This window comes from Cervus canadensis, chromosome 10, assembly GCF_019320065.1.
Source record: "Cervus canadensis isolate Bull #8, Minnesota chromosome 10, ASM1932006v1, whole genome shotgun sequence".
Taxonomy (NCBI): Eukaryota; Metazoa; Chordata; class Mammalia; order Artiodactyla; family Cervidae; genus Cervus; species Cervus canadensis.
Window position 1 is genome coordinate 58,326,494 of NC_057395.1, and position 24,370 is coordinate 58,350,863.

Sequence of the window (24,370 nt, forward strand, 5' to 3'; positions counted from 1 at the left end):
ATGCAGACATAGAGAACAGACTTACACAGGCAGAGAGGAGAAAGGAGAGAGTGGGAGGAATGGAAACAGCAGCATTGAAATATATACATTACCAATGCAATATAAATAACCAGTGGGAATTTGCTATATGACACAGGGAGCCCAAACCTGATGCTCTGTGACAAACTAGAGGGGTGAGATAGGCTGGGAGGTGGGAAGGAGTTTCAAGAAGGAGGGGCCGTGTGGCTGATTCATGTTGATATATGGCAGAAACCAACGCAGTATTATAAAGCAATTGTCCTCCCATTAAAAAAAGAGAGAGATTGACCGCACTTTGGTTGCCAGTCACAAACTCAGGCCTCCAGCACTTCTGACCAACTGGCTATAAACTGGGGTTCCCATGAACACCTCTTCAGGTTTGATAATTTCCTAGAAGGCTCAAAGAACCCAGGAAAAGCTGTGCACTTGGTAGATTGCTGGTTTATTAGAATGGATGTGATTCAGGCATAGTCAGGTAGAAGAGACAGGTAAGTTTCGGGGTGGGGCCCCGAGTTGCCAGACCCTCTCCCACCTCTAGGTGTTCAACAACCCGGATGCTCTTGGAATCCACTGTCCAGGTATTTTTACGGATCTTCCATCAGGCAGGCACCCTTGAGTAAGTCTTTGGCAACCTGCGATTAACTCAACTTCCAGCCCCTCTCGCTTCCCCAAAGGTCAGGAGGTAGGGCTGGAAGTTCCAGCCTTCTAAGCAGATGGTGGTTCCCATGGCAACCAACCCCCATCCTGAGGCTACCCGGGAGCCCCAGTCACCAACCATCTCATTAGCATAGAGCAAGACATTTTTTTACTCCAGAGATTCCAAGGGGGTTAGGAGTTATGTACCTAGAAATGGGTGGGGGGAGAGACCAAATACATATTTCTTATTATGCCACAGCATCTTTTTATTATTATTATTATCTTTAAACTCTAAGACACTTTGAGTATGATTTACTAACAGGCCAGGTCACTGTCACTTAAAACAGAAGCTCCTGACCCCAGCAGTTCTATCCTTCAACTTCTACATCCTTGCTTTCTCATCTCTTGGCAGGATTCATACCCTCCCACCCCCATGACCAGGAAAATGTTGATTGGCAGGTGGCAGGAGATGAAAAGTTATCCTTTTTCTCCACCTTCACATCTAAGCCAAAAGGTACTGCCCTGTTTATCACCAGTCTGTATTAGAGTTCTGCCATAAGTTCAGTTAATAATGATGAAGCTGGTCTTCCCTGGCAGTCCAGTGGCTAAGCTTCCACTGCAAGGAGCAAGGATTCAAGCCCTGGCTGGGTAACTGAGATCCCACATGCCCTAGGCTATGGCCTAAAGATATTTAAAAAAATAAATAAAGACTTCCTAATTCTATTATGACCATGAATCATTGTATAACCCCAGGAAAAAAAATAAAGTTTAAAATAAATTTTAAACCAACTCTAAAACCGCACCCCCACTCCATTTTTTGTTTTTTTTTTAAGGCAGTACTAGTAACCTGGAAAATGATTATAATGATTGCTTCTTATTTCTTTCTGGCTTTTCCAATCAATCCAGCTAAAAGTTGGTTGCAAGGTGACATGTGCATGTAGGGTCTTTGACATGATAAATACAGGTGTAGAGCCAAGCTTGACAGCTTCAGCTTTTCAAACACCACTGTTCGTTCAAGAAATACTCTCTTGGCTCAGGAGGAGAAAGGCTTATATTTTTCAAGTGAAAATGGTATAAGGAAACTTGACAGAAGTCCAAGGTTATAGGGTGCAAAGATGCTAATTCCTCTTTTATGAAAAAAAGAAATGCCTAAGAGGCAACACTTTCCAAACAATTTGCTTTCCCCGTTGGCCCTGAAGGGTCCCGGGTGACAAAAAGCCCCAGCTCCTCTGCAAATCCAGGTTGTGTTTCTACTTAAGAAAAGTAAACCCAGAGGAGAATCTTGAGAGTGCCCGGAAACTAGAAAAACTGGTTCAAGCTTCCCTCTTGAATCCTCCTCCGAATCCAACAAGTCCCCTCTCCCGCCCCCACACCCCAAGCTTAATGTATCATGACCCCAGGCAAGCAAGGTATTCTTTAGCAAAGCTTACACTGTAATTAAGGAGGAAACTTTTCAAAGAGCTCTTTTTAAACAGTTCGGTGTGGCTGGGACCAGGTTGCAGGGACTACAGGGCCAGTGGGATTCCTAAAGAGGTGGCCTTAACTTAAGGGTTTGCAAAGTTGCAAGATCTTGGGTCTGCAGACATGACTTAGAAAATGTCCATTTTTCAGCCCTTCAGAGCATAGAGACCAGGACTAGGCTGGGAGTGAAGTCGGGCAGGGCTTGGGGAACCCTTGTCCTGTTGCATTTCAAATTCAGAAGGTGCCTTCCATTGTTGGCAAGCTTTTTAAGACCGTGCTGTGTGGTATGCAGGATCCCAGCTCCCTGATTAGGAATCGAACCCGGCCCCCCTGCATTGGGAACACAAAACCTCAACCACTGGACCACCAGAAGTCCCAGCAAACTCAGTTTTGAGAGCACTTGCCACGGAAATTAACGTTCTCGGTAGAACAACTTTGGAAATGTCTATGGAAGGGAAAGGTTTACCAGGTGGCTCAGTGGTAAAGGATCCGCCTGCCAATCTAGGAGACTCAGGTTCTATCCCTGGGTCTGGAAGGTCCCCTGGAGAACGGAATGGCAACCCACTTCAGTATCCTTGCCTGGGAAATCTCATGGACAGAGGAGCCTGGCCGGCTACCGTCTGTGGGGCCGCAGAGAGTCAGACACGACTGACTAAGCAACAACAAATGGAAGGGAAGCAAAATGCAGTGACTGAAAGTGGTGGTGAGGAAGGGTGTTTACTGACTTGGAAGACATTGGTGGTCTGTGACAGGGCTGGTAAACGATTTCTATAAAGGGCCCAATAGGAATTTTAGGTACATATGGTCTTAAAGCAGCCTCAGGCAGCATGTGAATAATATGGCTGCTGTCACTACAACAGAGGAGTTAAGCAGATGGGACACAGACCAGCTGGCCCTCAGAGCCCCAAATATTTACTGTTTCCGGCCAATTACAGAAAAAGTGTGTGGGCCTCTGAGTATACTGGATGGATTACAAGCCAATGAAGGAAGGAACCAGGAGAAGCAGCACTCCTACTCTCTCATCATTGTCAAGGTGAGAGAATTGACTCAAAGGAGGAAGCCATTGGCTGCCACCACCACGAGCCAGGTGGTACAAGGATGTGACTTACTCTCTATGGGATGCTGGCTCATATCCCCCAGCTGCATCTAAGCTGCAAGTACCTGCCTTTGGCTCCCCAGTCTGGCCCCACCTACCCCTGAGCTTTCACTGTACATTCCCATGAAGATGGTATTTGCTGTCCCTTCCCTCTTTTCCTCTGTCCTTTGATGGGGGAAACACATGCCCTCCATGCCCCTGCTCCCAATCCACAGCTTCCCCCATGCTTTTATTTACGTATGTGGCTGTACCGGGTCCTAGCTGTAGCACACAGGATGGATATTCGCTGCAACAGGCGGGATCTTGTAGTTGCAGCATGCTTACTCTTTTCCTCACCGAACAGTACCACGTGGAAAAGCTTAATGCTAACTGATTACTCTAGTTCATTCTTACTCTCTGCTGTACAACATTCCAAGATGAAACATTCTGTCATTTCCTTATTTATAGGATTGTGTACCTGGAAAACCCCCAATATGCTAGTTAGTGAAAAAAACAACAACAAAAAACCTAGGGGCTTTCCTGGTGGCTTGGTGGATAAGAATCTGCCGGCCAATGCTGGAGACACAGGTTGGATCCCTGGTCTGGGAAGATCCCATGGAGCAACTTAACCCATGCACCACAACTGCTGAGCCTGTGTTCTAGGGCCCAGGAGCTGCAATTACTGAGGCCCAACTGCCGTAGAGTCTGTGCTCTGCAACAAGAGAAGCCACTGCAGTGAGAAGCCCGCACACCTCAACTAGAGAAAAGTCCTCACAGCAATGAAGACCCAGCACAGCCAATAAATAAACAAATAAAATTATTTTTAAAAATACCTAAAAAACAAAAAAAATACCTAGAATAAATAAGAGACTTTGGTTAGCTGTCTGGGTCCAAGATAAATACACAAAAACAACAGCTTTCCTACACTCTGGCAATAGACACATAATTTTTTTTTTTTAATGCATTCACAATGTAGAGAGAAATGATAAAATACTCAGAAATAAATTTAGCAAGAAAGGCATGGTTCTTTATGAGGAAAAAAAAAAAAGAAAACCTTACCGGATGACAACACACAGAATAGGAACAAAGGAAGGAACATCCCATGTCTTTGAGTAAGAAAAAATAAAAATTATGATATACGTGTGTTAGTAACTCAGTCGTGTCTGACTCTTTGCGATCCCATAGACCAGGCTCCTCTGTCCTTGGGATTCTCCAGGCAAGAATACTCCCGACCCAGGGATCAAACCCAGGTCTCCCTTATTGCAGGCAGATTCTTAACCAGCTAAGCCACCAGGACTTGTAAATCTGACCTTATTTGGGAACAGGGTCCTGGCAGATGTAATCATGATGAAAGTTAAGCTGAGGTCATGCTGGAGAAGGGTGGGCTCTTAATCCCATACAACTGGTGTCCTTATAAGAAAAGGAGAGAGAGACTGAGGGAGAGGTCACATGGAGACACAGACAGAGGAGAAACCGTGTGACCACAGAGGCCCAGATAGGAGGGATGAACCTACAAGCCAAACACCCCCAAGGATTTCCAGCCACCACCAGAGGCCAGGAGAAGGACCTGGGACAGACTCTTCCCAGAGCCTTTGGAAAGAACATGGCCCTCTTAGCCCTTGGTTTTGGACTTCTAGCCTCCAGAACTGTGAGAGAATAAATGTCTGTTGTGTTAAAGCCACCCCACGTGTTTTGTCTCATTCAATCCCTCAGTCATGTCCAACTCTTTGGGACGCCATGGACTGCAGCATGCCAGGCTTCCCTATCCATCATCATCTCTCGGAGCCTGCTCAAAATGTCCATTGAGTCTGTGATGCCATTCAACCATCACACCCTCTGTCACCCACTTCTCCTCCTGCCCTCAATCTTTCCCAGCATCAGGGTCTTTTCTAATGAGTCAGCTCTTCGCATCGGATGGCCAAGGTATTGGAGCTTCAGCTTCAGCATCAGTCCCTCCAATGAATATTCAGGGTTGATTTCCTTTAGGATTGACTGATCTGATCTCCTTGCAGTCCAAAGGACTCTCAACATTCTTATGACAACCCTAAGAAGCTAATGTATGGTGGAATTACATAAATCTTAAAAGAACAAATAGAGTTCTGACTTAGATTGAATTTTCCTTTGCCAAGAAAGAGGGTGTATTTGGCAAATTTCCCCAAAACTGCAAAAGTAAAATAAAAAGCTAAACAGAGGGGACTGTGGGCATCCTCTTCTAGGCTAGGAGAGTGGGTCACAGAGGGGAACCTCCTCCACGGGGTAATTGTTGAAACCACCACACAGTTGGTGTCTCGGTGGAACCAGCAAGTTTCAGGAATTGGATCCCAGAAGATGGCAGCTTCTCCGACCCCTACAACCCCGGCCCACCCAACACACCCATCTTCCCACTTGTCCCAACACCTCTCCTTTAAGAGAAAGGTTCAGAGGAAGATAAAGTGCATGATGCGTCTGTGTGCTTAGTCGCTCAGTCGTGTCCGACTCTTTGTGACCCCATGGACAGCCCACCAGGCTCCTCTGTCCATGGACTTCTCCAGGCAAGAATACTGAAGTGGGTTGCCACTTCCTGCTCGAGGGGATCTTCCCAACCTAGGGATCAAACCCTCATCTCATGCATTGGCAGGTGGATTCTTTTCTTTTTTTTTTTTGGCAGGTGGTTCTTTACCACTGAGCCACCAGGGAAGCCAAAGTCGATGGTGCAAACTCTCAAAGCAGAGGGCGCTGTGGCCAAGAGGAAAGCAGTGGCTTCTGGCCACGCCTGGAAATTACGAGAACTTTCTCCTGTGTCAGCTCCTGAGCCCTCACTTCCCAGAGGTCCGACTCAGTGGTAGCAGGTCCCCTCCAATCTCTCTCTCATCCTCGTGGGCCGGGCACACAGCAGTGACTCACTCAGAACTCTGCCTGCTTGGAGCTTCCAGTGCAGGAGGAGGGGAGGAAAACAGATAAGGGTAGATAAGTTGGATGATGGCGTAATGACTATGAAGGAAGTAAGGGGATATGATTAAGAGTGAGGGAGATGGGACTTTCCTGAGAGTCCAAGTGGTTAAGACTCCGAGTTTCCAATGCAGGGGATGTGGGTTTGATCCCTGGTCAGGGAACTAAGATTCCACATGCTACGTGGCACGGCCAAAAAATAAAAAACAAAACAGACAAAATAAAATTAGACTGTTATATTATCTAAAAATTAGTTTCAAAGAAAAAAAAGAGTGAGAGAGATCAGTAGCCCAAAGATAGAAACAACCCAAATGTCCGTTGATGGACAAATGGATCGAGAAAATGTGGTCCATCCCTGGAATAGAATGGTATTCAGCCATGAGAAAGAACAGAATACTGATACATGCTACAGACACAAAAGGCTGCGTACAGCTGATTCAGCTTATGAGAAATGCCCAGAAGAGGCAAATCCACAGAGACAGAAAGTAGATTAGTGGTTGTCAGGGGCTGGGGTAAGGGTGGAAAGTGAGTGCTAAAAGGTATGGGGTTTATTTTTTATATCATTTTTTTAAGGCTGCACTGCATGGCATGCATTGCAAGGAAGATTCTTAACCACTGGACCACCAGGAAGTCCCTTCATTCTTTTTTTATGGCTGAATAATATTCTACTCTATGACTAGTCCACACTTTATTAATCCATTTATCAGATGATGGACATTTGAGTTGTTGCCACTTCTGGCTATTATGAATAATGTTAATATGAACATTCATGTGTAAGCTTTTTATAAGAGTTATTTTTATTTATTTATTTGTTTGTTTATGGCTGCTCTGGGTCTTCATTGCTTCACCCGGGCCTTCTGTAGTTGCTGTGAGGGGGGCTACTCTCTAGTTGCGGTGTGCTGGCTTGTCTTGTTGCCGAGCATGAACTCCAGGGCATGCCGGCTTCAGTAGTTGTGGCTCATGGGCTCAGTTGCTCCCTGGCATGTGGGGTCTTCCAGACCAGTGATCAAGTCTGTGTCTCCCGCACTGGCACGTGGATTCTTTATACCCCTGAGCCACCAGGGAAGCCTCATGTAAAAGTTTTCTACGGGACGTATGTTTTCATTTGGGGCAGGTGTTGACACCTAGAAATAGAATGGTTGGGTCGCACTGTGACTCTGTATGTTTAACCCTTTGAGGAAATGCCAGACTTTTTCAAAAGTAACTGCATGATTTTACATTTCTGCTAGCAGTGTGTGAGGGTTCCAATTTCTCTGCCTCCTCACCAACCCTTGCTATTGTCTGTCTTTTTGATGACAGCCATCCTGGTGGGTCTAAAATGGTGTCTCATGGGTGTTTTGATTTGCATTTCCCTGATGAGTAATGAGGAGCATCTTTTCATGTGCTTATTGGCCATCTGTGCATCTTCTTTGAAGAAATATCTATTTAGGTCCTTTGCACATTTTCAGTTGGTTTTTACTGAGTTTTGAGTTTTACATATATTCTTAATACTAGATCCTCATCAGATATATGATATTCAAATATTTGCTCCCATTCTCTGAGTTGTCTTCTCACTTTCTTATAGTTTCCTTTCGGAGTGCAAAAGCTTTTAATTTCTATGAAGTCTCACTTACTCGTTATTCTTTGGTTTCTGGTGCTTTGAGTTGCATTGCTTTTGTAATCAGAAAAAAAGAAAATATTTTGTAGGCATTTCCCTTGTGGCTCAGTGGTAAAGAATGTTTGCCAATGCAGGAGACAAGGGTTCTATCCCTGGTCCAGGAAGATCCCACATGCTGTGGAGCAACTAAGCCTGTGCACCACAACTACTGACCCTGTGCTCTAGAGTGAAGAAGCTGCAACCACTGAAGTCCGTGTGCCCTAGAGCCCATGCTCCGCAACAAGAGAAGTCACCGCAATGAGAAGCCTGTGAGCTGCAACTAGAGAGGGGCCCCCAATCGCTGCATCTAGAGAAAGCACGCATGAAGCAATGAAGACCTAGCGTAACCAATAACTTAATAAAAAATATTTTTTAGAAAAATAGCCCCCCTCCTCCAAAAAAAAAAAGAAAGAAAAATAGGCCCCAACATCATGCAGTTTATTTATTCACCAACATTCCTGTCCTCAAGGAGCTGACACTCAGTTGGTGTTTCTTGGGACTCCCTCTCAGTGGTTAAAAACCACTTCTGTTTTCCTCTTGGGTACTTTTCCAGGTTGCTGGGCAAAGTCTTTCATATTCTGATGAACCAGATGGCCCATTAAACAGCTCAGATTTAAGTGGGATGAATCATCACTTAACTGTACTTAGAAATTCTAAAATAAGTCACGTGTAAGCTCTTGCAAGGATTTTTGTTTTCAGTGCCTTGCCTGGCTGCGCTTTCAGTGTTTGCTGACTGTGGAATAAACCCAAACACTGGCAGATGGCAGTTGCACTGCCTCAAGTGGAAAGCAGCAACCCCTGCCCAGTCTGGGGAAAAGGAACCATATGTGTTCACGATAACACCACACTGGGGAGCACCCAGCATCCACAAGGAGGGAACTGGTTAAGTGTGGTACGTGGGAACTCTAGAATAAGAATCACTCTTCTCCCCAGGGGCAGGGGAGGGGCACCTCCCTCTATGAAACCTCTGTCTTGCTTTGGGGGCAGAGAGCACTTTCTGCCTCAGCCGCCTCCAGCTCAAAATAATCCTTGTGCCAAAGTGGTATACTTGGGGTCAGCACATCCGTCAAGGACCCAATTACAGGACAAATGAAGGTATAATGAAGGATGGAGGCCAGCCCTCGGAAGGAAGGTGGGTTTCTCAGAGAACCTCGGGGCCTTTGCACTGGCTTCCCATCCCCACGGCCTCACCTCACACAGCGTGTTGTTCAAAGTGTCCTCCGAAAGGTCTTCCCTGACCATCTGGCTTCAGGGGCCCCTCCTCCAGAGTATTTTTCTTCACAGCACTCACCTGCTTCTGAACAATATTGTTTATTTATGTGTTTGTGGCCAATGTCAGTGTTTTCCTCATTGTCTGACAAAATCCCCAGAGATACTGTAGGTAGGATTTGATTATCTTTGCATTCTCGGTGCCCAGGAGGAATTTGGCCTTTTTGGAGTTGAATAATACTCAACGTATGGATAAGTCACATTTTGTTTTTATTGAGTCATCCATCCACCCATGGACACTGAGGCTGCCTCTGCTTCTTGGTGGCTGTGAAAATCATTGCTATGAACTTGGGTGTGCAAACAGCTCTCCCAGATCCTGCTTTTAACTCTTTGGGGGTGTCTACCCAGAAGTGGAGTTGCCAGATCATATGGAAATTCTGCTTTTTAAGTTTTGGGGCAGCTCCATCCTGTTCTCGTGGCTGCGCCATTTTCAGCCTCTTTCCTGGGAGCAGCCTCTGAGGGGTGTGAGGCGGGCCATGTGCTCCACGTTCACACATCACTGGATCTGCAGCACCCACTGCCGTGCTCACACAAGATGCTCCTGAGCCCTGGCTGAATGACGAACAGATAAATGACAGTGGGAAGGGTGAGTGATGGTGTTTCCGGAATATCGAGGTCGAGGGAGATGGCTATGATGGCAAAGCTCCCGCGCATCTGCCTGAAGGCTGAGTCCACACACACTGGGAGGGGAAGGCACTGAGCAGGCTCTCCAAACTCAGGGCTCAGAACCGCAGCCCCAGCAGGGAGCGCGAGGGTCCGGGTGGGGACCAGGGGCCAGACAGGGAGGGGCTCTGCCCTGGGAACTCAGGGCCTCCCTCCGCCCCCAGGGAGCTGCCTCCCAAGTCTCTGCCTCTCCCAGGTCACCACTCTGGGGCAGGTCCCTGCTGGGCCTCCCCAGGTGCCCCTAGGAAAGAGAGAAAGAAGAGCCTGGGCAGCAGTGTGTCCTCCCATGGCCACTGTTCCCTCCTCTCCATCACGTTTCCTTTTCTATGGGTTTTCAAGATGGAAGGGAATCTAATTTCTTCATCTCTGGGAGTAATGTGCTTCAGAGCTATCTTCATGTCAGCACTGTCGCTGAGACGGGCTCAGGGCTCCGTGTAAGGGAATCATGACTCTTTTACAATACGATGATCACGTGTCAAAGATGTTACTCAGGGGACTTCCCTGGTGGTCCAGTGGTTAAGGATGCGCCTTGCAGTGCAGGGAATGTGAGTTCTATTCCTGGTCGGGGAACAAAGATCTCACATGCCAAAGGCAAGGAGATCACACCAGTCAATCCTAAAGGAAATCAACCCTGAATAGTTCCTGGAAGGACTGATGCTGAAGATGAAGCTCTAATACTTGGACCACCTGATGTGAAGAGCCAGCTCATTGGAAAAGACCCTGATGCTGGGAAAGATTGAGGGCAGGGGACAAGGGGGTGACAGAGGATGAGGTGGTTGGATGGCATCACTGACTCGATGGACATGTTTTAGCAGGTTCCAAGAGATGGTGAAGGACAGGGAAACCTGGCGTGCTATAGTCCATGGGGTCACACAGAGTCGGACACGACTTGGCAGCAACTGCCAACAACACACCAAGATGCAACTAAGACCCAACACAGCCAAACTAATAAATAAATAAACAAAAGAAACAAAAAAAAATTCTCAAAAAAAGAGAGATGTCATTCATTAGTTAAGGAGGGGACAGCTGGACGTTCTAGATGAGATTCAGATGAGGCTTCAAGGGACCGGCAGTCTACAGGAGGACGACAGACAGACAGACAGAGGCAGAGCTGTTTGACTGGGTCCCCTATGTGCAACCCACCTGCATCTTCATAAACTCGAACGCTTAGTGTATTATCTGTTTTCTAGAGTTTACAGAACTGGTAAGTGGCTCCAAGGCGCCAGAAGGCAGAGCTCACCCTCAGGGCCTCCAGAAGACTCCTTGTTTCCCACGGGAAACCTCATGTTGCCATGTCTGTTGTCCTCTGAGGCCCCCCCACCCCCACCAAGGGCCCCTGAGAGCAGAGACCAGCACTCACTGGGCATCCTTTGGGTGTGGCCCAGGCTGGGCCATCTGGAGATACCTGGAGAAATGGGTGCATCCTGGCCTGGGGGGTTGGGGGACGGGGGTTCCAGTCTCGTGTCTCCATGGCCCTCATCTCACAAGGAGGGAAACTCAAGTCCTGTCGGTGGCCTGCAAGGCACCTGCTCCCTGGGCCCCATCTCATCCCCTCCCCAACTCCACCCCAAGCACAGGACACCACCCCCACCCAGGGCTCCCCATCAGGCTGGGCTCCCTCCAGCCTCTGGGCTTTTGCACCTCCCCTCCCAGTGTCCTCCATACCCATCTCTAGCTGGTCTTCAGGGCTGACCCCCTCCAGTAATGATTTCTCAGTAACCCTTCCATGACCACACCATTGAAGATCTAAAAAACCATCTTGTTCACTGACCCCCACACCCTCACCTCCTGCCTTGGACAGACTACCTATTGGACTCATGGGCATGCTTCTCATTTCTCCCTCAGTGGACAGCAAACTCTGTCCCGGGAAGATGTTTATTTGTTTTTATCTTCTCATGCCCAGAACCTGGAGAAGTGCACAGAACAAACACTTGAATAAATGAATAAATAATCAATGACAAAAGTTCATTGTTAATAAAAAGTAATCTTGTTATTACTGCTTAAAAATATATATATATAAAATATTATTTATTTATTTATTTAGCTGCACCAGCTATTAGTTGAAGTATGTGGGATCTAGTTCTCTGACCAGGGATTGAACCCAGGCCCCCTTCATTGGGAGCTCAGGATCTTAGCCACTGGACCACTAGGGAAGTCCCTGTTATTACCACTGGTACAAAGAACGCCAGTTGCTAACTATGATAAAAGTGTTATGACCACTATCACTTCATCTCACACATTATTTTCAAGGGTCTTGGAAAACAAAGTCTGGGAAACCAGAGCGCTGTTTCCCATGACAGGCTTCGTCTGCCACCTAGCAGCAATCTTAGGTAACTGCAAGCCTCACAAGGCCATCTAGGACAGGTAATTCAGACAGAAATGTCCATTCAGCTGTCCACACATCCGTTTAAAAAAAAAAAAAAACTGTATTGGCATTTCTGATGAGAATTCGAGCTGGTACAAGCCTCCTGGAGGGAAATTTGGCAATACATAACAAAACTAGGCCTGGGCTTACCTTCCTCCCCCACTAAGCTCATTCCTAGAAATTTACCCTAAAGTTATGTCTCCAACAACACAAAAACAGGTATGCACAAGTGATTCACTGCATTATCATTTGTCATTTCAAACTACTGGAAACTACCTGAATATTTGCATGTAAGACAGAGGCTGAACAAACACTATGGAGCACTCCGCAGGGGGAAAAAGTGATGAGAAAGACCCTCTCAAAGCCAATAAGGGATTTTCAAGGACATTCTGTTAAATGGAGAAAGCAAAGCCCCAAAGAATATAGAACGCTTGCTCTCCTTCACATCAGAAAGAAGGAGCATAAGAAAATACACATGTATCTGTTCATTTGCGCAAAAGAAATGCAGGAAGGATAAGACAGAAAGCAACGAGGCTGATCACAGCCCCACAGGGCTTTGTGGAGGGGAAGAGGGCATGGGATTCAGGTAGCAGGGATGAGAAAGAGAGGCAGTTCTCTAGGTGCATCTTTTTTTCTAAATCTTTGACTCTCAGTGAAGGCCAAAACCTACACTTCTCATGTGAACCAGCGGCCATAATCCTGGACATCTAAACCAGAGAAATGAAAGTGTGTGTTCACATAGAAACCTGCACACAATTCTTCATAGCAGTCCTGTTATCATAAGCGAAAACTACAAAAGACTAAAATGTCCCCCCACAAGTGGATGGTTCAACAGACTCAGCAGCAGACAGGCATGAATTGCTGGCATATGACACCACCTGGATGTATCTGAAGGGCTGTATGGAGTGAGAGGCCAACCTCAAAGGTCACACACTGTGTGATTTTATTCACATAACATTGTCATAGAGATGGAAACGATTGCCAGGGGTCAGGGGAGGTGGGGAAGGCTGTTGAGGGTCTCTGCCAAGATGGTGTAGTTGGGGGGGGGGGTGGTCCATGCTTCTACACCGGGGACAGAACAACACAGAACTCTCCCCACACACTGTTGCAACATCTGTCTTCTGGTTCTGTGATTGTTCTCAAGTTGCATAACATGCAACCACTGGGGAATCCAGGTGAAGGGTTTAAGAAGACACTCTGTTACCTTTGTAACTACCTATGAATCTACAATTATTTCAAATAAAATGCTAAAAAACGTGATTATGGTCAAACAAACATGTCAGGGCATGGGGAGGTTTGGTCCCTGAGCCAATAGTTTGTAACTTCTAGCTTCAAGGAGCAGGACAACCCTATTCTTGATCCCCTTCCATTATTCCTTTGGTCCCATTCCTCTGGTTTAGAGGCCAGGGACTAGGTCAGAGGGAGTGTGGACTTATCCTCCAAGGCATTGGGAACAGCAATGGTGTTCAGCAATTGGGAACAGAAAGATGGTGTGTGTGTGTGTGTGTGTGTGTGTGTGTGTGTGTGGTACTGATTTTCTACTGCTGTGTCATAAACTATCACAAACTTAGTGGCTTCAAGCAACACACATTTATTCTCCTACAGTTTCTGTGGACCGAGAGTCTGTGTTCCGGTGGGTGGGCTCCTCTGCGAGGGTCTCACACAACAGGGGTTCCCTGTGACATGGGGGGCTCTTCCAGATCATGTCCTTGCAGCTGTGTGACTGAGACTCTGGGCTTCTTTTCTAGCTGTTGACTGGGGACTGTTCTCAGATCCTAGAGGATGCTCTCACATCTCTGCCTCATGACCTACCACCTCTGGCAGTGGTCTCTTCAGGCTGCCAGGAGAAGGTCTTGGCTACGAATCCTGCCAACCCTCCAAGTGAATCTCCTCTGATGGAGACAGCAGCGTAGACGGCTACAGCCATCTGGTGGCTTCGAGCTGCTGCGTCACTGCAGAGTGCGGAAACCCTGGGGTTTCAGCTGACAAACAGCAGAGGTGAGCGGCTTTGTGGGGCTCTCGCTCCTTGATCTACATCTATTACATTTTTGCATGAAAATAATGCATGAAACAGACTGGGGCAAGGAAAACACTATTTTCTAGGCAACACCGGGGTCTGCAAAGCTTTGTGTTAGTCGAGGCAAAGACTAGGGACACTTTTTTATGGGAATTGTTAAATCCACTTGTACAGCAGATTTTGTTCTAATTATATCCCAGATCAACTTCCTATACGAAATTTTGATGTTTTGCTCTTTCGTAGGATTCCCATCATTAGCTGGGACAAAATGACACAAAAATGATACGGAATTACATTTTTGCTTATCAAAGAGGGGATGTTTGTGAAGGTTACTGAATATATCAGATTCCAATGAACATATTTTCTGTTTGTTAACATATAAATTAGGATGCCCCTGGTGGCTCGGATGGTAAAGAATCTGCCCGCAAGGCAGAAGACCCAGGTTTGATCCCTGGGTCAGGAAGATCACCTGGTGAAGGGAACGGCAATCCACTCCAGTATTCTTGCCTGGAGAATTCCATGGACAGAGGAACCTGGCGGGCTCTAGTCCATGGGGTTGCAGAGTTGGACACGACCGAATGAGAGGAACATAAACTAGGATCAGCAAACTTCTCCTGTGAAGAGCTAGTTAGTAAATATTTTCAGCTCTGTGGGTCACAATGGTTTCTGTGCAGTAATTCAACTCTGCCACAGAGCACAAAAGTCACCATAGGCAACATGAAATGATAGTGTGGCTCTGTTTCAATAAAAATTTATCTATGGTCACTGAAATTTGAGTTTCATGTAATTTTCATATCATGAAATATGATTCATCAGTTGATTTTTTTTCAACCATTTAAAAACATAAAATCCATTTTTGGACTTCCCTGATGGTCCAAGTGGTTAATACTCCACGCTTCCACTGTGGGTGGAATGGATTCTATCCCTGATCAGGGAACTAAGACCTTGCCTGCCACATGGCGTGGCCAAAAATTAAAATTAAAAATAAAAAAACCATTGTCAGTTCAAGGGCTGTTCAAAAACAGGCAGAAGCTTATTTGACCTGTGAGTCGTGATTTGGCAACCTTTTGATTATCTCCATTCTAATCTAAAATATGCCCCATGTTGACATCACAGGTTAAAACCAAAGTCTTTTTTCCTTATCTGCATTTCTTCAGAATGTGCTGGAAAAATAACTTTTGCTTGAAAACACCCAGAGAGTACAGGAGGCACTGAGGAGACGTCTCAACTCCTTCCAGTTTTTTTTTTCCTTCTCTTTTTTTTAATATTCTGAAAGCTGAAATTAAGACAAAAAGCAAAGGGTTCAGGGACGACTTTTCAAAGACGGTGACAATGATGAGAGGGGAAGAGATGGGCAGGTCTAACCTGAGGTCTCTCAGATTGTGTGGGATTGGTCTTGAGGATGGTGCTCGAACCACGAGGATTAACTCTTTTTAGCCAGATGGAAGGCAATAGAGGTTCAAGCACACTTTAGTTAGGTGTGAAGTGGAAATAAGGGAACCTCCAGAGCAGATGTCTCTGCCTAGGCCTGCATCTGCTTGTCCTAAAACTATCAGGCTGGCCTATATGAGGCGTCATGAGCTAATAGAACAACCCAGACAAAGCGTAGCTTCCATTAGCCATACAAACATGCCAAAATATCCATATTTTATTTCATTTTTATTATTGGGGTTTTTTGGCACACTGCAAGGCATGTGGGATCTTAGTTCCCCAACCAGGGATCAAACCCTTGTCCCCTGCAATGGAAGCACTGGGCTGGCTGCCAGAGAAGTTCCCCAAATATCCATACTTTAAACAAGTATTATAAAGAACATTCAGGAGACATAAGTGATGTGGGTGTGATCTCTGAGTCGGGAAGTTCCTCTGGAGAAGGCAACCCACTCAAGTATTCTCATCTGGGAAATCCCGGAGAGTGGCCCACGGGGTCGCAAAGGGTCAGAAACGACGGAAGCGACTTAGCACTCACAAAGAATGTTAACACTGACTGCTTCGGAAGCTCCTGATTAGCTTGTCTATATCCAAATGACATTAGAAACATGGTTTGAGTCTCCATTTTTCTTAATCCATATAGATACATGAAACCGTCAGTTTTACAGTAGAAAAAGTCAATACGTGAGACCCACAAAGATAGAATGACTAAGTTTCTGAAGGTAAGAAAATGAAGTGAGGGACTTCCCTAGTGGTCCAGTGGCTAAGACTCCACATTCCCAATGCAGGGAGCCCAGGTCAGGGAACTGGATCCCACAGATTGCAACTATGACCAGGTGCAGCTAAATAAATAAACATTAAAAAAAAAAAAGAAAGAAAGAAAATGAAGTGAATCCACCGTTCTCTGGACACACACACCTCCTAATTCAATCATTTTATAATTTTAAACCTATAATTAAAGTTGTCCTTTGTAATGTAGTTAATTAGAGAAAAATGATTCTGCCCTTTCTGAAACTAGCTACTATAAAGATAGCTATTATAGAAATAATATTAGCATCTTATCCCAAATATCTCCCAAGCCTTATTCTACAAAGGTGGCCAAGATTGTCACCCAATGCTAATGTCACTGTCCTCACGCTTCTCACCACCCTCAGCTCTGGAGGAGGTAAGAAACACAAAAACAGTAACTGCAATGGCTTCTGGCCTCATGTTTTTTTTTCCAGTTTAAAAAAAAAAATGAGAAAGGAAAAAGGTCACGAATTTGAGAACTGCTTTTCTTCACAACAGTTTTATAGTTTGGATACAGTTTGTCAGTACCCAACTTTTCCTCTCCTATTTGGACACACAAACCCACTCAATCGGCAGAGTCTTCTTCGCCCCAAATCTCATATATTGTAACGTTATGGTGTGGCTCTGCACTCCCTAAGTTCTGAAGCCTGAAGTGACCGCTGGTTGCCATGGTGACTTTCAGATTCCGCACCCTGGACACAAATTTCACAAGGTCCATCTCGAGCTGGGTTAAGGTATTGAATGCATAGTCTTTGTTTGGAGAAGCGTTTTTCCTTCCTGGAGGGCGAAATGTACAGCCCCGAAGGGTGGAGGGAGTCTGCACCTGTCAAGAAAGATATTCAGGGTGAATGATACCACTGACACGGCTAGTTTTGACAGAGTTCTAAGAGAGTTGGGCTCACCTGAGAGAAGTTGGCTCTAGCATTGATCTAGTCAAGGGACTGGCAAATGGTGGCCAAATCTGGCCTGCCAGCTGTTCTTGTTAATAAAGTTTTATTGGAACACAGCCAGGCTCATTCATTTGCTTATAGTCTATGACTGCTTTCATGCTCAAAGGGCAGAGTTGAGTCCTTGCAACAGAGACTGAATGGGCTACAAAGCTGAAAATATCGACTATCTGGCCTTTTGCAGAAAATGTTTGCCAATCCCCTGCTCCCATCAGTTTAGACACAGTATCCTGGAGCGTTGGGTCTGTTGAAGAGGGAACAAGCCACTGTATTTCTCTTCCCATCCCCTTCTCAGAGCTCTTCAGCCACTTCATAGACAGGCTGTTACTTCTTTACACCTCTGACCCTTTACGACAGATCTCTTCCTTTACTTGGAATAATGATACCACTTCCATTCAGTTCAGCGACTGGTAATAATTCAGATGCCAGGGAAATGAAAAATCAGGGGCAGTGAATCTGGCTCTGTAAATAATTTTGACCTGAAACATGCCAAATTCTTCAATCTATCCTTATTTGAAGAAAATCTGATTTAACAGGATAAACATTGAGCCAAGGTTTTAGTTACCTAATAAACAAAAGGTGGCCTTTAACTATGAGTCCCAACCTCTGTGAGTTCAGGTCTAGTTTTCTCTAAGGATATGTGGGGAAATGAGTTAACCAGCACATTCAGGACTGGGAGTAGATACTCCATATTCAAACTCGTTTTACCTAACAGTCTTGCCTATAATAACGAGAGCATCTGTTTCTCTGAGTCTGAGGTTTCTGAGATGGAATCAATATGGAGTAACAAACGGAGCCACCCTTACCTTATTCTTCTCACTATCTCCTCGAAACTTCAGTATCACGTACAGCACGACAATAAAAATGAGCCAGAGCCACTTGCTCCCAAGCCAGCTTTGGGTATGCTCCGGTAGATTCTGCCGAATTCGAAAGTGCCCTCCACAGGGCACCTTCCCCTGGGTTTCTTTGGATTTATCTCTCAGAGAAGAAAACATAAAGGCATAGCCACAGGAGAAACACAGAGGCAAGAACAAGCACCATTTCAGAGACTGCATGGTGAGCAGAGATGGGGCAGGATGTGGCTCACAGTGGGCGGCTACGCTCTTGCACCTGGAGACAGGGGACCAGGCAGGGCTGGATCGCGGTGATGTCACAGAGGCCCCCCAGCCAGAACCCGCTCTGGCCATTGTGATGACTTCAGGGCAGAGGATAGAGAGACTTGAGGGGGTTGCCTGGGAGTAGGATTTAAAGGGAAACGGCGTCATTTCCAGCAAGCAGGCGGGGAGTGACAGAATGCCATCTCCTTGCCAGTGTATGCTTTCTGAGCCTGGTGCTCTACTGGGAGAGCGGGTCCATCTCCTATTTTTATTTTTCCATTTGTTGAATCCAGACACTGTGGTGAGCAGAGCAGACTCAAGGCATGTGCCCCGGTGCAGCAGAAAGCCAAATGGGAGAGAAAGATAATAAACCAGAGGCTGCAAACTAGGAGCTAATGATGTTTTTTGTGTGGCCAACACTGTTCCGAAAAATGATTGTGCTCAGTCGCTAAGTCGTGTCTGACTCTTTGTAACCCCATGGACTGTAGCCCGCCAGGCTCTCTGTCCATGGGATTCTCCAGGCAAGAATACTGGAGTGGGTTGTCATTTCCTCTGCCAGGGGATCTTCCCGACCCAGGGATCAAACCAAGTCTCCTGCATCTCTTGCTTTGGCTGGGGTATTTAAATGGGGGTGGGGGAGCTCCATTTACAAAGGTCAGATTTCTGATTTCCTTGAAAAGTATGGAAGATCTGATAACACAGGGCCCCACTCTGCTGGAGTGGAGGAACCGCCCCTCTGGTGGCCATGTTCTATTGTCCCCACCACTTCCTATCACCTCATATCCACACTCGATGACGTCACCTGAGTGTACAATGCCTGGCTTAATTAAAAGTATCATTTATTTCATTAAAATTGTGATAAGGGGATTAGGAAAGACCTTTTTTGCTATATTTTTATTATTTATAAATTGAAGACAAACCAACATTTGAGATTAGTTTTACATGACGTTATCAAATGGTTACAGTATGAAGTGTGCAGTTGTTCATTAGCAAATTATGTTTGAGTTTTAGACTAATAAGTACTAATAAGTTGAGATGAAAACTGAAGAAAAATGCCAAAGTGAAGTTTGTGAATAGCTAGCCTTAAAAAATGCTTTTAGGTGATCTTTTTTTCCTGTTAGTTCTCTGGAAAAACAATGGAGATTGGACATCTCAATTTCAACTGTAAATGAAAACTCATTTTTAATATTTAATATAACTGTTATTGAAAAAAGTGAAAAGTGTTAGTTGCTCAGTCATGTCTCTTTGTGACCCCATGAACCGCAGCCTGCCAGGCTCCTCTGTCTATGGGATTCTCCAGGCAAGAACCCTGGAGTGGGTAGCCATTCCTTTCTCCAGGGGATCTTCCGAATCCAGGGACTGAAGTGTTATCACTGTGAAAAAACAAACTGTGATGAGGGAACTTCCCTGGTGGTCCAGTGGTTAAGACTACAATGCAGGGGACACAGGTTCAATCCCTGACTGGGGAATGAAGATGCTGCAGGCTGAACAGCATGGCCAAAAAACAAAAAAATTGTGGTAAGAAATGAGAGCTTTAAGAGTGCAAGGGGGTAGCTGGAGGTTAGTTCAGGCAGGCAGGTTTTCCTGAAAAAGACATCCGGGCAGAGTGTGAGGGATGATCAGGAGTTGGCTGGATGAAGTGGGGGAAAGGCTGACATCCAGGCAAGTGTGGGGACTGGGAGGTGACAGGGGTGCAGCAGATAGAGGCCGCCGCCAGGAATACAACCAAGCGCCCGGGCCACTGCATTCGAAACCAGCAGCTTCTAAAAGTGACACAAAACAAAAAAAAATCCCAATTAGCAGAACACAGGGCCTGCACCAGTTCCGCTGGGTCATCTGACTCACACTTATTCCTCAGAAAGAAGACTTCTGCTGCTACAACCCAGGGTCCACGGGGTGTCTGCACTCAGCCTCTGACTGTGTCGAGCCCAGGGAAGTTCTGTGAGAGGATGTGAAATCAGAAGGGGAGACAGAGGAGAGTCGGACGTACCACACAGGCTGACCTGGGGCTCACACTCCCCCTAGCTTCAGGGGTGGGGGGCTCCTGGGTAGAGAGCTTACAGGGGTGCGAGACCCCAGGGTTGATCAGAAATAGGCATGGTAATCATAACTAGATGTATCTGTATGTAAATGTAAATAAACGATAATTTTCATGTTTTTTCTGGAAAAAGTTCACAACAAAAATTCACTGATGTTAATATAATCTGATGAAAATGAATCTATATTCACATATCCTCAGGTCCAACTCCTCAGATTGCTAAGGCAGAGGACAGGGTGACAGAGCAGCCTGGCTTCAGTTCTCTAGCACCTTCCCCTCCCCAACTCCAGGCTGCTCTCTCCCGCTTCCAACCTCCTCTCCCAGCTCCTTTGCCTGATTTTTAAAAAACTTTATTTTCCTGAAGTATAGTTGATTTACAGTGTTGTGTTTCTTCTGCCTGCTTTTTAATGGAACCTCATGCCCCGGATCTCCTATAAGGAACCATCTCAGTAATATGCCCCCGTCTCCAGAAGGCAGGGCTCACAATCTTGATGCTCCTGCCTTTAGAGCAGAGTTTCATTAGTTATTGACTTCAACACACTTTATGCATGAGACACACCAATTTTATGCCCAGTTTCCCTTTTCATAATCTGCTGAGAGAGAACGTGGAATTGACGTGACGTCACAGAATTACTGTCACTAACAATGCAATGGCTGCAAGTTTCTTACTCAAATATTAGTGGAAGAAGGAAAACACAGAGATGAGAGAAAAAGCAGACTTTAGACTTAATTTTTGTACCAAATTATCAGGTGCACAATTAAATCTCCTCTCTCATCACACCGATGGAGCAAGGAAACCCCCTAAGTCCCCTGCTCTGGTGCAAAACACTCCCTCCCACAGCCCCGTAGGCAGAACGTACTTGAAACTCAACTAGAAACTCAACTCGTCCTTTCTCAAGTTCAGTCTCACTCGGCTTATTTAATTAATTAACCATTGGCAGCAAAACCACGAAAATTTTAGTCAAAATGAGCTGACCACACACCCAGGAGGAACCTGGAGTCTTTAATTATTCTGAGCATAAATATGCAGCCAACATGCTCTCAGGGCCGTGGGAAGGTCCAAGTGCACAGAGGGTGGAGGTGAGCGGAAGAGGATGACAGGCGAGGCGGGTGGGGTCACAGAGTCCCCACTGCGCCCTCCTACTCGAGTGGCTCCAGCTTTAAGGGGACAGCAAGTACACAGGGCCTGGCTGAGGCCGCACCGCTGGCCTCAGAAGCAGTAGGATGTGTGGGTGACCCAGTGCGCCGACTCCTCCTTGGAGCGCTTGGCGGAGCTATGGGTGGTGAAGAGAGACTTGTAAGCTTCTGACTCTTCGCTGTCGGCGATGGACCTCTTCGCAGCTTTTCCAGAAGCGATCCCATGTGCTGCTGGAAAAAACGAAAAGCTCTGAACTCTGAGGCTGGGGCTGCAGACCATTCCTACCATCACATTCTCAAGAGGCCACCAAGCCCAGGAATTTCCCTCCTCCTTTCTGGGGAGGAATGTTGAAATACAGTATCTCAATCACCAAGCCCAAAAAACAAACGAAGCTACTGTATGTAAATCTGTCATTTAAAAATCACCTTAATCACTACTTGCACAGGCCCCAGCTTCAGAGATTGACACACATGAGACCCTGAGGCCAGGTGGCTGGTATGTGGAGGGGTATCTGGAACCCATGAACACAAGATGACTCACTCCTCACCTTATCCATCTGTGCTTCTCTTTTGTGAAATAAATACTAGTGTCTCTAAACTCTGGACTAGCCACCAAACGGCTCCTGGTCGGGAGGCAGGTGGAGGGAGGCTGGCTCCAGTGCACATCTGGTGCACAGAGAACTCAGCCTTAAAATGGGGAACGAACGAGTCAGGTCTTTGGTCTCTGCACCCCGTTCGCCTGGCCCTACGAGCAGGCTCCACAGGAAAACTGGACAACGGCATGTGTGAACACCCCCTTCAATCCCGTGAATCAACTGTTTCTTAGTCAACCCCCAAGAGAGCTCAGTGAACCCCTAACAGAGCAAGAGACACAATCAAGATAAGCTCGAGTCTTCAGACTCACCCCAACAAACAGTGACACAACCACGCGGGTCTCCAGCCATCTGAGTGGCCCACCGTCATCTCAACTGGACCCACCTGCACTTTTTGGAGCCGAGTTGGTCTTCTTCTCTCGAGTGTCAAGGTTGGTTTCTTCGGGCTTCCCTGTTTTCATTTTTGATGGTCCTGGGGTTTCTGTGAAAAAACAAAACCAAATCAGGAACTTATTTAGCAAAACAGGCGTAGGGTCTTATTTTTGCTAAATAAGGCCTTCTTTTAGCATCTTACCTTCACTGACATCTGATTTTGAGACAGACTCTGCCGCCTTAGGTTTCTTTGTTTTCTGTGAAAAGAAAGGGAGAGAGGACATTGCTCCAATTCACTGATTTTAGCGTCCGTGTGGCTGCCACTGGCCTGGGAGTCCAACTTGAGGCTGACACAGGTCACCTAGGGCAGGGTTCCCTCTGAAGACGACTTTGACCCTCAGCCCTGCACCTTGGTCCTGCCTAGGTGTTTCTGGCTGCACACTTATGCCTCACGCAGTATACATCTGGAGAGATCTGCTCAGCAGTTATATTCCAAAACCACATCCTCAGACAATTTCAAGGAGGAAGACAAGTTTCGGTGAGAACAGTCCGTTTTAATAGTGACCGCTGCACACATAGAGCAGTTAGCTGGAGAGTAACATAAAATCCAGACAGGATAACTATGGACCGAATCCTAACCTCTTCAGGAAGACCTCTTCAAAGTGGTCAAAATGCTCTGACATCTGTGTATTTAACTGTAAGGACTTGAGGCCTGTACTAAAGAACACTTTAGCCAATTCTCAACTGTGGATTACTTCTGTTAGAATTCTGTCGCTCATAATAGTTAAGCTGGTCAGCAAAAAATTAAGAAATGAAACTATTCTAAAAACCACACAGCTGGGCTTCCCTGCTGGCTCAGTAGTAAATAACCCACCTAACAATGCAAAAGACACAAATTCGATCCCTGAACTGAGAAGATCCCACAGGCCGAGGAGCAACTAAGCCCATGTCACAACTCCTGAAGCTCGCACACCCTAGAGGCCATGCTCTGCAACAAGAGACGCCACCGCTATGAGAAGCCCATGCAGCACAACTAGAGAAAGCCCACGCAGCAGTGAAGACCCAGTGCAGCCATAAATAAATAAACATTAAGAGAAGAATATTAAAAACCACACAGCTGATTGAATCGTGGGACAAACAGGACTCTGTTCACTGAGGGAATTTACTTTAATCATGCCATTTCCTTCAGTATGCAAAAGGTGGCGCTAAAGATACACAGCCTAACCCTTTCAGGAGGCTCCCATATCTAGAAAACATCCCATCTCTAGAAAACATCAGAGACCCTGCTCAGGCAGTGGTCTCTTGGTCTTGTAATATATATATATATGCCATGTGATTTGTAACACCTGTACAAAACGCAACGTCTTGTTCATTTCACACATGCAAGACATGCATTCAACTCTGAGGGTAACACCTCACGGTTCAAAAATAATACAGAAAACTGACTTCTAAGCCCTCCATTCACAGCTAAGGTTATGATATTTGAAAAGCACCGGCAATGGGGCATTAGAAAGGAAATGCTATGTCCTATTCCTAGCTGTGGGTATATTTGGGAAATATTTTGGTTTCCCGGCAGCTGTCTCTAAGAGGCATTCCCAGAAGCTCCGGGGAGGACCCTGCGGAGACGGGCAGGTTAGCTCCACTGGGCTTTCAACAACTTGGGGGAAGCCTGGGACACAGGAGACAACTAAGGTAAGAGGGCTACGACCACACCACCGTCTCTACTAAAACTTCCTTCAAAATACAATCTCCCCCTTCTGTGCTTTTTCAAAACTGAACTTGATTGATAGTAGCAATCAAGAACAAGCAGATCCTTTTTGGTAAATGTGCTCTGTCAAAAACATCTCAAGCTTTTTCTTTTTTTGCTCGTTTGATAATAAGATCACAGTTATTTAGAAAAC

The 24,370-nt window shown here is 46.1% G+C and overlaps 2 protein-coding genes across 4 annotated transcripts in view; both read right to left on the bottom strand.

Moving 5' to 3' along the window:
• Window positions 1-16,768: 16,768 nt before the first annotated feature.
• On the bottom strand, window positions 16,769-18,320 carry FAM209A (family with sequence similarity 209 member A). The gene is made up of 2 exons (XM_043479691.1): window positions 18,039-18,320; window positions 16,769-17,108 (listed from the first exon to the last, which is right to left on the bottom strand). Exons 1-2 carry the CDS (start codon window positions 18,285-18,287, stop codon window positions 16,851-16,853), a joined length of 507 nt encoding a protein of 168 aa, XP_043335626.1. The 5' UTR covers window positions 18,288-18,320; the 3' UTR covers window positions 16,769-16,850.
• A 3,031-nt stretch (window positions 18,321-21,351) lies between these two features.
• Window positions 21,352-24,370, bottom strand: part of RTF2 (replication termination factor 2) — a 40,865-nt gene continuing 37,846 nt past the window's right edge. For 2 of the 3 annotated variants that reach the window (XM_043479473.1, XM_043479475.1), the window contains 3 exons: window positions 22,672-22,726; window positions 22,483-22,578; window positions 21,352-21,735 (listed from right to left, as the gene is read on the bottom strand). In XM_043479473.1, the coding sequence (XP_043335408.1) occupies window positions 21,578-21,735; window positions 22,483-22,578; window positions 22,672-22,726 (309 nt within the window). In that variant the 3' untranslated portion in view covers window positions 21,352-21,577. The remainder of the gene's footprint in view (window positions 21,736-22,482; window positions 22,579-22,671; window positions 22,727-24,370) is intronic. The other variant, XM_043479474.1, reaches the window with a different exon arrangement.